At 51.8% G+C, this 14,871-nt stretch overlaps 1 protein-coding gene across 1 annotated transcript in view; it reads left to right on the top strand.

The window, feature by feature from the left end:
- Window positions 1-226: 226 nt before the first annotated feature.
- Window positions 227-14,871, top strand: part of Slc24a4 (solute carrier family 24 member 4) — a 131,750-nt gene continuing 117,105 nt past the window's right edge. Inside the window, exons 1-2 of the mRNA XM_071607590.1 lie at window positions 227-356; window positions 2,394-2,504. Of these exons, the coding sequence (XP_071463691.1) occupies window positions 227-356; window positions 2,394-2,504 (241 nt within the window). The remainder of the gene's footprint in view (window positions 357-2,393; window positions 2,505-14,871) is intronic.

The following is a 14,871-nucleotide window of genomic DNA, read 5'->3' as shown; positions in this document are numbered from 1 at the left end:
GGACTCTGAGCTCCGACCGTGCCGTGCGCCCCCACCTCTCCTCTTCCTTCTGGAGACCCTCGCTCTGGGCCAGCTACGCTCACGGGCCATGAAGCTCTGGCCCAGAGTCGCTCGCCTCTGAGCTGCGCATCGCCCTCTCCAGCCCCGGCGCTGTTCGGCCACAGAGAGCACTCTGACCCCTGAAGCTCCCCATCCTCTCCCAGCTACAGCGCCCAGGCGCTCGGAGATGGCGCTCCGCGGGACCCTCCGGGCGCGCAAAGTTCGCAGGAGGCGAGAGATGCTGCCGCAGCAAGTTGGTTTCGTGTGCGCGGTGCTGGCCCTGGTGTGCTGTGCGTCTGGCCTCTTCGGCAGCTTGGGTAGGTGCGGGTACCGGCTCCCTCGGGCGGGGGAGTCGGGGGGACTTGAGCTGGGAAGCCTCGAGACAGCTCCCGCTCCTTCTTCTTTCGGCTGGTCCCAAGGGTTTGTCCAGCCCCCTCCCTGCGGGGCAAGTAGTGCGCACCCAGGAGGACGCTCTGAACTGTGGAGCTCGTTCCGCCGAGCGGCGCGCGGCCCCCGGGGGCTCAGGACGCGGCTGTGGGTGTGTGTTACTAAGATTGAATCCTGTGCCGCCTCTGCCCCTGGAGCGCAGGGAGAATGGGCAGCGCAGCGCAGCGGCAGCGCCCAGGGATGAAGTCTCCGGCTCTGGGTTGGGTGAAACTGAACGGACGGTCCGCTTTGCTATTCTGCAGAGCGACGAGGGTTGTTCTCCACGTCCCTTGAAAACCCAGCCTCAGAACGGCCCTCGCCTTAGTCCAAAGCGGTTCCCTGGTTTTCCTGATGCGTCTTCCCCAAACACTAAAAGGATTGGGACAGTCTGTCCCGGAGGGAGATTGCTGCCGCATTTCAGCATCGCTTCCCTTAACTCCTCTCAGTCCCCTCGGAAGGAGAGGGCTGGTAGGTGGGGCCGTGATTCTCCAAGAAGTCAGGGAATTGGGAGTCACTTATGTTATTGCTAATTTCAGATGGAACCGGGAAAGAAGAAACTTGGTAAAACGTATGCCTTGGGGTTTGAGTCCATGTGGAACCCTCAGAGCACATTCGTTGTCCTGATGCTCTGGTTGCAAGTTGGATACTGTGAACCTTTAAATGTTTCTTAATGTAAAAGAAAAATAGAAATGTAGGTGATTTTGCAACTGAGACATGGAGGTACAGCAGTTTTTTGTTTGTTTGTTTGTTTGTTTTTGTACCAGGTGTTGAGCCCAGGGGAACTTAACCATTAAGCCACATCCCAAGCCCTTTTTATTTTTTAATTTTGAGATGAGGACTCACTAAGTTGCTTAGGACCTCGACAAGTTGCTGAGGCTGGCTTTGAACTTGTGATCTTCCTGCCTCAGCCTCCTGAGCTGCTGGGATTGCTGGCCTGCACCACCTCCCCAGTGGATGGTACTTTCTTGAGAAGTTAGACCGTTTGTCTAAAGACCATTCATTTAGAGAGGTTTATAGCAGCATGTTAAAATCAAGTGAAACTTGATCAAAGTTTTTTTTTTTTTCTTCTTTTTTAAAAACCACTGGCATACAAAACCCAAAATTTGTGATTTGGGATAGAGTATTAAAAAGTGACTCTTTCAAAAGAAACCCAGAGAGTTTGTTTTGAATGTTTTAATGCGGTACTTTGCAAATTGGGCAAGTGGGGGTTTCCCCCCGTTAATTACATACCAGAAATAATAATTTTAAAAATGCCCAGATGCTCTTAGCTGTCAGCATTCTAGAAGAGGTATTATTACCCAGCTGAAACAGTGCACCTCAGGAGAGGTAAATGAATACTTTAAAGGTCTTAAAATGAGAACCATTTTATTTGCTAGGTCAGTAGTTTAACGGCCTTTGGTCCCCGGCGTCCTTGCCTTCTCCCATGGGCTTAGTGTGCCTTTGGACCATTAGCATCACTTGGGAGCCTGTTAGTGTAGAATCCCAAGTTCCACCCCACTCTGGATCAGAATCTGCATTTCAACAAGACCCCCAGGTGATTTGTGTGAGAATCCCTAGGCCATTCCCCACCAACTGTCTGGCTTGCTAATTTACAGAGTTCCTGACTCTGTTTACTGAAAGAGAAGTCAATGGTCACCTAACTAAACCCTTTGTTGCACCAGTGAGGGGCTGAGATCAGCTCAGTCTTGTCCAAGGTCAAATTACTTGCTGGTCTATCTGGGACTAGAAACAATGAATTAGACCCAGGAAGCAGAGTACTGTGGGTAAGCAGGTGATGTATCTCCAACCATGAGCTCATTCTCCACAGTGTCTCTAAATAGCCAAACAGGTCTGTTGCTGACATGGCTAGGTATGTACCTGTAAGGTCATTTTGAGAATGCAGGTATCACATTGACCTAATGTTATCTCTGACTTGTTTTCCAATCCAGGGCACAAAACAGCTTCTGCTAGCAAACGTGCTCTACCAGACGCGTGGCGGAACAGAAAGCTGATGGCTCCCGTGAATGGGACTCAGTTGTTGAAGAACTGCACAGAGCCGGGTAAGATGTAGATTCTCCTTGCTGCCCCCCAGGTCCTCCCCCGTGCCCCACAGGCTTCTGGCCCTGCTGGGGATGGTGGTGCCTGTGTGGACAGCTCCAGCCAGAGCTGGGAAAGTTGGTTTTATGAACCCTAGTAAGAAAGGGTACCTGCACCGTGTTGGAAGATAACCTGCAGACAGCCATCTGTCACACTGCTAAGCAACGCAAGTGGTTTCTTTATCCAACAACTCAGAAGGTCGCATTCCAGAGTTTTGCTTGTTTGTTTGTTTGTTGTTCTCACAGTGTTCCTAAAGGCTAAGTATCCTTATCCCCTGGGTCCCCTTGGTTGTCTGGGTGTCTGTTTTCTTCCCCTATGGCCACTGCATGTGCTTGATGGAGGTCTAGGGCCAGCAGATCTAGGTACTCTGGTGGATGATGCTTAGGGATGGCCCACTGGGGTCAGAGAGCACCGGGGAAGGCACAGGGGAGGAAGGGTGCTTGGGGCATGGGGCCCTTTTTCTGAGATGGATGTCCCTAGGGTACCATTCCTCTCCAAGAGATAGACTCTGCTTTCCCTTGAAGTGGTTTTGATGTTTCTCCTCAGAATTCTCTAGTGAGTCAGCGGAGGTAGGGACCCAATGATGACATGTCTGTGCTCCTGCCACAGGCAGGCTTCACTTATGGGAGTGAAGAAGATTCTCAGGAGGAGAAAAGAGCAGGCAGCCAGGCACCTGGAAGCTGCCCTGGTCTCCCATGGGGCAGTTCCAGGCATTAGCTCTGGTGCCAACTCTTGGGGTCTTTGTGAGGAGGATCGAGTGGGGTGATGTGTTTGAAAACCCCGAGGGAACTGCGGGATTTTATCCTCGGTGGCTCTTTGACCAAGTTGTCAGGCAAAACATAATCTCCTTGGCTGTCTATTTTCTCACCTGTGGAATGGGCAGAACATTTGCCTGCTCTGGGGTTGTTGGAAGCATCTGGTAAGTCTCTGCATGGATTAAAAGGAGACAGATGGCCAGGCAAAGAAGAAGGTTTGGATGTCAGTCTTCATGTGTCTTATGGTCCCCCTCAGTGAGGCCATCTCCCCATTTTACAGGTTACAAAAGGTCTAGGGAGGAGACCCAGTGGCTACAAGCCACAAATCTCCTAAGTGGTGCTAGTGGCTTTGGAACCCAGGCCTGTGTGACAGAGATGTTTCATTGGCCCCACAGATCTGTGAAGGCTGAGCCTTCCCTCCAAGACACCATGCTATTTTCTACACCATTAACTTCCCTCAGGGTCCTCTGCGGAGGATCTGGGGCGTGGAGGGGAGATGAGCGCTTGCAGGGCAGTGCTGGGACTTCCCCCCAGCAGTCCCGTGCATCCTGGTGCCTAACCTCGCCCAGCACATCTTCTGAAGACTCCAGGGTGCTAGTGAACTAGAACCCAGTCAAAACTTCCCTAGCCTCATTTTTTCTCCAGAGTCCTAACATGTTCCCCCTGTGATTGATGCCAATCCTAGCAATCCAGGTCCTTGAAGTGACGGGATGGGCCCCAACATTGGCTGTCCCTCCCCTTATACCTGTTCACCCTTACAAGTGAACGCCCCTTGACACAAGTCAGGGCAGCAGATGTCTGGAAGTTTTGCCTGGGTTCTAGTTCACTGGCACCCTCATTTTGGGCCAGCTGTGCCCTTGCCCAGTAACTTTTGTCACATGCGTACCATACGAGCATGTTGGCTTAGACTGGACCCTATTTCTAAGGCTGGAGTTCTCCTATGCCCCAGTGTGGCCCTGAGGTCTTCAGCCTGCTGTTAAATCAGCAAGTATTCCCCAGACTTATAAAGCAGTCTGTCCTGTTCTACAGGAAGGCCTGGCCTTGTCCCTCCTGCGGAGGGAGAGATGGGCAATATCATTAGCAATGATTAACATCTGTACTATGTTTCACGTTGACTGCTTCCAGAATAGAGGCTGAGACGTAGAAGGGACTCGGTAAACGTTGGTGGAATGATGGAATGAAGTACGTTTCCACGTATTATGTACTTCAGTCCTTACCATGTTTTTGCAAAGACAGAAGCACAAAGCTCAGAAGCTCAGTCTCTTCCCAAGATCTCTCCATCAGCAGGAGCATCCCTGGGTTATCTGGCTCCAGAAGCCACGCCCTGCCCACTCCATTGCACCAGCACCCGGGCTCCTCCCAGCTTCCCCATCCCCTGCACGTGAGCAGCTCTGCCCCTTTCCATTTCACATCTGTAGCAAACGCCACCTTTGAGGTGTGTCTGGCCCACATGTGGCCTGGGCTGGGGAATATAAGCCAAAACATGGTGCAGCCCCTGCCAGGGAGTGGCTTATGACCAAGTAGAGCCGACAAGATCTCCCATGGAGAACATGGGCGATGACCAAGGACCGCAGAGGTCTCTAATCAGCAGTCTGGGTGGCACTTTGGGTGCTCAGAGGAGGAGCAGTCCTGATGGGGTTCTGTGCTGTCATGGGTACAGTCGAGGCTGGCCTCCATTGCAACCACAGGAACTTCCCCAAACTGGGTTTAGCCCCCCCAAAGGAAATTATTACTTAGTAACTGGAAGTGTGAGATCGAGGGTTAAGAGGTGTCCATGACCCAGTTTCTCTCTCTCTCTGAACTCGGTTGTTCCCGTGTGGGGAGGTGGTGAGCAGAGGTCCAACTTTACACCCTCTCAGACTCTAAAATGCAGGGAAAGTACACCTGAGGCTGGGCTGCCTTGGCAGGAGCCCTGAGCCAGGGCTTGCAGTTGACTTGGCTTGGATGTGTGGCCACCCTAATTGCTTGGGCTCGGGGACTGCCTTAGACCTGGGTCCCAGGCTGTGCCTCTGGAGAAGAGAGCATAGCCCCCTCCCCCAGCTGAGTCTTTATTACTGTATATCAGAGGCACCCATCCTGGGGCTGCTTCTGTGAAGAAGGTACCAGGGCTCGGGCTGAGTCTCAGGCTGTGGTGGAGGGTGGCTTGCTGGCTGCCTCCCTTCTGCACAGCTGAGAGGTTTCCCCCAGGGCATCACGAGCTCCTGTGTCCTCTGGAGGCTTCTGCCTTGCACCCGTCTCCACCCACCCGAGGGCGTCTGGTGCTCCTATTGCTCCTCTCCCAGAGAGTTTCTTTAGGGAAGAGGAGAGGAGGGGATTTCAGAGTGTCCGACTGTCCAAACCCCCACCTGCAGGTGGTGTCCAGCAAACGCTGGAGCCCATCTTTGTCAGGGCCTCTGGGCAGGGATCAGCCTCCTTCCCCGGGCCGCCTGGAGGCTCCCCTTGCTCTCTGAGAGGAGTAACTTTCACTTAAAATCATATCAAGGAGCTGCTCTGGTCATCCCAAAAGACTCCATGGGGTTAGGTGCTCTTTTCCTGGCTTGTACTTCTGTCACCTCTGTGGGAAGTCTCGATCTTGTCAGTTGTGTTTCGGCTCAGGTGCCCCAGACACTCTCCCATCACCCATGCCTTGTGTTATCTTCTAAAATAACTTTGTTATCTGCCAGCCTTGAGGGCTACCTGCTCTGTGCCTGGAGAGTGGTTCTCAGTCCTGGCCACATGTGCAGTTCACCCCCAGGGCTTTGTAGAAATATTTGAAATGCCTGGGCCCCACCCCTAGAGTGTCTGACCTAATTGGTTTGGTGTAGGCCCAGGAATCTGTACTTTTAAAGGACTCCCTAAAGGGCTGGAGCAGTGGCTCAGTGGAAGAGCACATGCCTAGCACATGTGAGGCGCTGGGTTTGGTCCTCGGCAACCACATAAAAATTAATAAATAAAATAAAGGTGTAGTGTCCATCCACAATATATATATATATAACTGCCTAGGGGAGTCTTCCAACTGGAAGACAGGTGATGCTCACCTGGTCTGAGCTCTGCTGCTGCTCAGTGTGGGGGCATCACCTGGGAGCTTGCTAGGAATGTAGAGTCTCCGACCTCCCCCTGCAGATTCAAATCCACATTCTGACAAGGTCCCCATGTGATTCACCAAAGGCCAAGAGGAACTGGTCAGCACGCTGCTGGCTGCTTGGTAGACATGCAATAAATATCTGAATTTTGAGTGAGAGTTAAGACTATGTCTAACAGCAAGTTTCCTGAAAACTAGTTTCTTTCTTTCTTTTGGGGTGGGGAGAGGATATAGGGCAGCTAAAGCAATTGGCTTCGTTTTTGACCATGATGTCTTTGGAAAATTTATAAATAACTCTTTTCCAGAGATCTGAAGGCACGACCCAGGCCTCGAGGCCTTAGATGTTGGTTTTCATGGTCTATTGAGACCAAGTGAGTCCTGTGTGCATAGAGCATGAGATAGAAATAAGTGGCAGTGACTTTAAGTCCCTTGGGAACCATCTGAGCTTGGGCTGCTATAACAAAATGCCACAGCCTGGGTGGCTTGAACAATACTTATGTCTCATAGTTCTGGAGACTGGAAAGTCAAGATCAAGGTGTTAATGGACCTGGCGTCTGGTGAGGACTCTTTTCCTGGCCTGCAGTTAGTTGGCCGCCTTCTTGCTGTGTGCCCATGCGGTGGAGAGACAGCACAAGCTCTCTGGTCTCTCTTCTTATAAGGGCATTAATCCCACCCTGGGGCCTCCACCCTCATGATCTCATATAGCTCTACTCACCCCCCAATACTATCACATTGGGGGTTAGGGGTTGCCTAAAATTTGGGGGAACGCAAACATTTGATCCACAGAAAGAACCAGTGAGTTTCTGTGCTGTGGCGGTCACCAAGACACACAGACCCTGGTGGCATATGTCCACAGTGGGCAGACTGGGAGGGGAGGGCCACTGGAGTGTCCGAAGACAGCCGAGGTTGGAACTTGGTATGTCTCAACCGCGGGCCCGCGTGGCAGGTGACACCAGGGGGCTCTGACAAATGCAGACGCCTTGGCCCTGCCCCAACCCTGAAATCAGAAGCAGCCACAGATGCATTCCAAGGGCTGCGGTGGAAGCTTCTGGAAGTCATGCCCTTTCCATCTGGATCGTCCATGGCAGGTTCTTGCTGGTCTCTCTACATCCTAAAGGCTTTCCTTGGTCACCGCATCCCACGTTGCCTTCGCCGTCGCTGGCGGTCGAGCCGTCTCGCTCAGCTCCCTGCAAGCCCCAGTTCAGTGCATCGCTGGATCATCTGCCTCTCCCAGCTAGAATGTGGCGGGCGAACGCCTCGCTTGCTTTTTAAAACCATGGTGTACGCTTCAGTTTTTCCACCTGTAAAATGGGACACAGGGCTGATGGCTCATCTGCCTCCTCAGGTTGTCAGAATCACATGGATTAAGACGGCTTTTGGCACACGGCGCATGCTCCGAGCTCAGCTTCTGTTCTCATGATCTTCTCATCTGTTTATCCCTGCGCTGATCAAAGCCAGTGGATAATAGGTGCCAAAGAACTATTTGTCAACTGAATCTGGAGGACAAGTGAACAAGTAAACATCTCATCAGACATTTTTTCTTTCCTCTTCTGGAAACAAACATCTCTTGGCTTGATGTTTTTTAATCTTTGGAGAATTTGGGGTGCTGGAGGATGCCACGCTGATAAAGCCTGTTTCTGCATAGAAGACCCATTCTTACCTCTTGACAGGTGTTAATCTGGGCTTTTGTTTTGGTGGTGGTAGGGACTGAACCCAGGGGGCACTTAACCCACTGAGCCCCATTCCCAGCCCTTTTTAATATGTTACTTAGAGTCAGGGTCTCACCGAGTTGCTTAGGGCCTTGCTAAATTGCTGAGGCTGGCTCTGAACTCATGATCCTCCTGCCTCAGCCTCTCAGTTGCAGGCATGCACCACCGCTTCTGGCCCACTTTGGGCTTTTTAATTGGGGTTAGCATGGTCTCCTCTGTTCTTATGCTGCTCCCCCCATTTGAGAGTGATTCCTCCTCCGCTGAGTCCATCCTGTGCACCACGTTGAAGAGAAAGATGTCGGAGGAGCTTGGTTCCCTCCCATAGTTGCAGGGGGTTCAAGTCCTCTTTAAGGCTTTTCTTGGGAGAGGCTGAGAATGGAGGGGGGTTTCAGGGGAGCACAGGGGACTGACTCAGGCACTGGATGGAGGATCTTCCGTAGCCTCTTGGTTCTGGTCCACCCCGGCTTTTTCTTCTGTAAAGGCCACTGAGGAAGAGAGAGGCTGGCAGAGTCAGAGGGGATGGGACCCGCGGTGCCGATGGCACTGAGGCTGGCCGGAAGGAGAGGAGGCCATCGGACAGGGGTCTCCATAGACGCCCTGTATGGGAAGCGGAGGTACAAAAAGCAGGAGAAATCAGGAGCAGGAGGAGGAGGACCCAGAACCGCACAAAGTGCATCGGGGCAAGTGGGCGGGGAGTGCACGGTGCGGTGGCAAGACGGTGTCTGCTGGAACACTGCTGCAGCCGCTTGAGAGACAAGTCCCACATCTCGGGTTCTCGGGTTGTTACATCTTGAGTTGGAAAGGCAAGAATTGAGCTTAACGCTGGAGACAGGAGCGCGCAGTTCCCCGAAAGCAGAGGCCGGACTTCCAGGCTGGGAAGCGGCTTGACTGCACAGGGCGCAGCCTCCCGAGAGCCCGTGGCTCCTCGGACGGAGTGTTACCAGCCACCTACCAGTGGCCTAGCAGAGCCACCAATCTGATCACAAACGGAGGCTGAGGAAGACAGCAGCCTGTCATCAATGTGCCCACGCTTTTCTGTTTGGGGGGGGTGGAGCAGCGTCACGTGATCTTGTGGCTTGGGGAGTGGAAGGTGTGGGTTCCAGTCTCCCCTGTGCCGAGATCCCACCTGTGGGCATTTGGGGCTTTCTCCTTCCCTCTCTTCCCCTCTCTCTCTTAACAAAATGAGGTTGACCTGGCACATACAGAGATTATCAGTGTCCAGAGAAGGCTTTTGTCCGTCTGTCCTAGAGCTGGTGGTCGGATGTGGTAAAGGCAGACATGTGGGTTGGAGACTCAGCTCAACCCTCACCGGCTGCGTGACCTTGAAGAAGTTACATAATCTGACTGAGCTTCAGGTTTTCTCTTCTGCAAAGTGAGGATAGCAGCCCTCCCTCCCTGTCTCCCTCGCTGCTCCAAGCCCTAACCAACATGATGTATGGAAGTACCTAAACCGAGCCGAGAGCAAGAGGTAATTGCTGTGAGTGTCATTGCCGTGGCCGAACCAGGGCTTCATGTGCTGGGCACTGTTCTAAGTGTTTCCATCTGTTTGCTTATTTCTCATAACAACCCTTTAGGTGGGTGCTATTATGGTCCTCATTCTGCAGATAAGGAAAAGGAGACCAAGAGAGGTTAAGTAACTAGTCCAAGGTCACCCAGCCAACACTAAGAACCAAGTAAGTGTGTGTGGGTTTAACTAATATTAAACCCCTCTATTCTGCCCCTTCTATCAGTTCCCCTATTATTAACATCTTGCCTTAGGGTGGTACATTTGTTTGAATGGGTGGGCTAAAATCAATACACTGTTATTAAGTAAAATCCACAGTTCACTCTCCCTATGGTAGGTCCTGTGGTTTTGATAGACTTCTATCCATCATTACTGTATCATACACAATAATTTCACCAACCAGAAACTCAATTTCAGGCCAGCCAGGCTTGAAAAATTTGGGTATTCCGAATCGTGAGTGTATATCATGATCCATCATTATTAACTAAGGAGGTAGAAAAAAGATGATTTAGAGATGAGAACTTCTGTGGTGAGTTCTGGCATGTCACGGGTGTCCCCCCTGAGGAATGGGAAATGCCTGCTCGTGGCCCAGCCGACATTGGTGTGGCTGCTTCTCGGTCTGTTTCTCATATCAGTTTGTTTGCAATCAAAAGTCCCCCCCCCCTCTTATCCAAACTATTGTGGCCATCTGCTAGCATCTCTCCTCCTTGCTGGGCCATCTGCTACCCCCTGACTTGCAGATTCTCCGCTCTTGACGACACGCCGGCCTCCCGCAATCCAGAGCGCGCCCACTCGGCTTCCTCTTGAACTCTGAGGAACATTCCTCCCCAAGTTAAAAATGGAACTCATTAAGCATTGCCATGTGCTGCCTTGGGTGGAAGGGAAGAGTCGGATGCTTGACAAGGGATGTTTGGATCCAATGTTGTCCGTTACCCAAGGGGCCATCAGAGCATGGCATGTCACTGTGCTGGAATACTCTACTGTTTTCCCCAAGAAAGTAGTGGATGTCCCCCTTGGGAAAGGCACAGAAGGTCACAGTGTGTCTGAGAGGGGAAGGCACACTCTGCTGGGGGATCTACCCCTTGCAGAGGGGACCCATGGCCAGCTGGCTTCTGGTCCTACAGCTCCCCGCTTCTCATGGTAATTGCCCAAGAAATTAAATGCAGCATGCATTTCTTGAATGTGCACATGCCCTGTGGTGTACTAGGCTCTGAGCTGAAAGGGACCCAGTCCCTACTGTCAGGGGACAAGAAATGGAATAGGGATGTGGGGGGCGGGGAGACAGACCTGAGCTCAAAGACAAAGCTGCCTGTGGCAAATACCATGGAGCAGGGTCCCCCAAGGAGGGTGTTGGGGAGGAGGGAGATGGCTCAGGGCCAGAGTGAGGACCTCTGAGCCTGGCCTTAGAGGGCAGTTGCTGGCCACGGAGGGACATCTAAGCAGATAGTACTGTGCTTTGAAAAGTGCTTCCTGAGAAATCGGAGCATCATCTCTGTTACCTGGAGGAGTGCTTACTAGCAACCGCTGCGTCCTGCTCATTGGTTGTCCAAGGGAAAAGAGAAAACAAACACCAGCTAAGAGAACTGCACAGTAGTAAGTAATGAGGCTTTGGGGATTTATCAGGGAGTCGGTGCTCAGCTCGGGCTACAATGGAATCAGATTACTTTGATTTTAATTTTTTTTTAAGTGCAAGGGTGGGGGGCTGGTGGTTGGGAAGTGTGGGTATCTGCCACCTGCCCAGGATGAATTTGGGAAATGGTTCTTGGTGGCTGTGCTAAGCCACGGTTAGGGCGGATGCCTCGGATTGCAGGTGTGCTTGGTTCAGTGAGAGCCCGTGGCAGGTGGCAGCCGTAACAACGGGCACATGTGCTGGACTTTCCCCTTCCCTGTGAGATTCTTGAGGGCAGGGGGTGATCCTGCCTTTACTAGTTCTGTAGCCTTGAACTCATTTACTTTCTAACCTGAGGGAAGGGGCAAGTTTGTTTTATTCACTGATGGATCCTGAGCTCTGGAACCATACCTGGTGCGTGTGAGCTCCTGACGGTTATACAGTACCTTCCTCCCAGGGCTCTTCTTACCTGGAGCTTGCATGTGCATATTATTGTTCATTGAGGACCAGAGCTGTTGACTCTGTGTCTGACCAGGCCACGCAGATGCAGGATCCGGCGTGTGTTTGTACTAAATCTGGTGCTTTCCACTGGCCATCTGAGACCTGGGGAAGGAGGTCTGGAATAGAGAGGCCAGGGTTGATGCCCTGACAACCTGTGTGGTTTTGTGCAAGTCACTGACTGACTGAGCCTTGGTTTGCTGGCTGTGGAACGGGCATCAGCCTATGGGCTTTGAAGGACTCAATGCCACGTGCTGTGTGGGTGGTGACGACATTTGCACCGTGGGCCAGATGCTTCAACTCCAAAAAACAAGCCTTCTTTGTGTTATAAAGAAAATCAGTTATTTGGCAGCTTTTTAGATTTGGTCTTTTTCTGAGTAAGATTTGGCGGGAGCATTGTGCTTGACTCTTGGAAGGCAAAGATCTCAGTGCTGGGATGTCTGGCTGGAACAGAAGGAAGAAGGGTGTTCAGACATCTTTGCACACGCTCGTTCTCATGACCCCACCGTTGGTTAATCTCACTTCATGCTACAAATGTCAGACTTTTGATTTCATTATACATGCCAAGTTCAGTGAGCGCTGGGCAGATCCCATGCTGGCTGGCTGGCTCTGCACTAAAATATGTGTTTTTATTAAAAGAGCCACATACGCAAAAAATGACCCTGCTAAGGAGGTCCCCTGGTAGGAAGCCATCCCTGGGTTTACTAGGTGACCGCTGGGTGCATATTGGTTGAGTGCCCCTGTTGCTGGGCCCTTGGGGAAATTAAAATTGACCTAGCTGTGCACCCTGCCAGCCCAACAGGGAGCCCCTGTTCTAGTTGAGAGGACAGGAATCTACAAAGCCATCCTGCGTTACAAGGGGAGTGGAAGTGCTACAATGCTAGTGTTCATTGTAGAGGAGGGAATTAAAGTCCTTGATGTCAAGGTCATAGAGGGCATCACATCAAAGGTAGCATTAAAGATGCTTTTGAAGGATGATGGAGTAGACACTTAAGTGGTTCTGTTCTAAGGACTCTGCACATATTGCCTGGCTGATCCTTTTAACAGTACTTTGGGGTCGGGGGGGTGTCACCATCTCCTTTTACAAAAGCTACCAGGAAGGTATGGAGGGGGTTAAATAACTTGTCTACTGGAATAGCCATATTGGTCTAGAAAGGTAAAAGTTAAATTTTTTCCATTTATACAGGGATAACACACTGTATTATATCTGTAAGGTCCTATCCATGTGGGTTTGATTACAGAATTATTTTATTATTTTATAAATAATGAAAAACAAAAACAAACCAAAATCTTGTCCAAGGTCTCCTAGCTCAGAGTTGGCTGAGCAGGGGTTGCACTTGGGCAGCCTGGCTTTAGAGTCTGCTCTTTGGAGGAGGAAGGCGAAGGGTCCTCTGGCTGAGGGAGCAAAAGTGCTGGGTGATCTTGGGACATAGGGCGTCTAGGTGGGTTTGGCTGGTGAGTCACCTATAATGTAAGCAGACAACAAGAGCCTTGAACACTCAGAGGATTCACGCTCTGCCTTGTAGGCAGTGGGGACTGATGGTGATTTCTGAGCAGTTGTGTGTTTTAGGAAGACAGCCCTGCTGGTGGGCAGTGTGGGATGGCTCAAATCAGGATCTGTGCGTGTTCTTAGCATCGTGCTTAATAAGCATTTCAGGGCCAAAGAAAGTGAAGAAAGAACAATTAGTAGCTACCACAGAGAGAGTTAGGCAGAGGGGATGGTCTCCTGCAGTGTGTCAGGGAGTGAACAGATGGGCCCAATCTTGTGGGCATGCGAGGTAGGAGGTAGGAGTTGTCCGCTCTGATCACAGGTGACATCCAAGGTCTGTGGCCCTGCCATTTTCCATGATGGAGCATGGAAAGTGTGCCTTCCTTTCTTCCGCTCTATGTGGACCCTTGTCCAAGGGACCCTTTTCCTGTGCGTGGTGGCTGAGTTTTATCCTGCATCCCACCTTCTCAAGTGTGCATCTGACAGACACTCTTCAGCCTCCATGGCTGGGACACTAGGGGGATGCTAGAGAGATCCCTGTCCCCAGTGAGCCTGCAGGTTGGAAGGACCACATAGGCTTGTAATGGTCACCTGTAGTGGCACGGCTGGAAGGCTTCACAGAGTGTGCAGCACCTGAAGTGTGCTTTGCTATAAGTGAGTATTTGATGGACAGATGGGGGAGGGCGGGACGACCTGGTACAGTGACCGCAGAGATGGGATGGGGAGAGAGAATCTGCTACATCAGTGGTGAGAGAGGTGTTTCCAGTTGGTCCTGGGCTCAGGTCCTGGTGGCTTTTGAGGCAGATCATGTAAGTTCCCTGTGCACTGTTTCCTGTCTGGCTCACATGAGGTTCCAGGAGTAGGAAAGAGGTACCCGGGGCACCCGGCAGGCAGGGTGGGAGAGGCAGGGATGGCGGAGGTGTGGTTCTCACCCTGCAGAAGTGCAGTGGGGGTGGGGCTGGGCACCACCTTTCATCCATTTGCAGGAGCCGTTTATTACACTTTTTTTTCTTTTTTAACCAGCATGGCTTATCCCCGTAGGATTGCACAGAGGCATCTGCTATAAGCAACGTTGGAGGCATTTAAACAAAATAATAGGGAAAAGCTTATGAAACCGAGCATTATCTAGAACACAGACAAGTGGGGACACCACACTCTGAGGCTCATCCTGGTGTCCTTTTCTGTCTCTCCCCCACTCAAATCTGCAAGGGGGGCAGCCGAGCACCCCTCCTGAAAGGGGTCCGGGTAGGGTGGTTGGCCTTTGTCTGTCTCCCCAGCTGGAGATGAGCACTGGGTGGAGACCCCCTGATGAGCGGCTGGAATGCCTTCTTACTGCTGAACAAGCTCCCTACCAAGGTGCTGAGCCCAGGGAGCCACAGGGGCTTGAGCAACGTGCTAGATGGGAGCTCTGGGAACACGGGACGCCCCAGTTCACAAGACTCAGATGAGAGCCCAAAATGGGGGTCACCGTGCTGAAAGGGCTTCAGCCTGGAGATACCCGTTTCCAGAGACGGCTAGAAGCCCCCAGAAGCCTGCAGGAGCATTGATAAAGGCGATTCATGGAGTAGATAGAATAATTTATAAGCAAGATTAGAGAAGCCAAGCAGCTCTGCTTATTAGCTGGGCCTCGGCGAAGGAGGGCTGCAGGAAGGGGCGCTGCACTTGTCTGGAGGCCTCCCTTGGCTCGGGGGGCTGCACCTGGCCG

The sequence above is a fragment of the Marmota flaviventris genome, chromosome 2 (genome assembly GCF_047511675.1).
Source record: "Marmota flaviventris isolate mMarFla1 chromosome 2, mMarFla1.hap1, whole genome shotgun sequence".
In the NCBI taxonomy this organism is placed as follows: Eukaryota; Metazoa; Chordata; class Mammalia; order Rodentia; family Sciuridae; genus Marmota; species Marmota flaviventris.
Note: the sequence above shows the minus strand (reverse complement) of the source record. Positions and strands in the feature narration are given on the sequence as shown.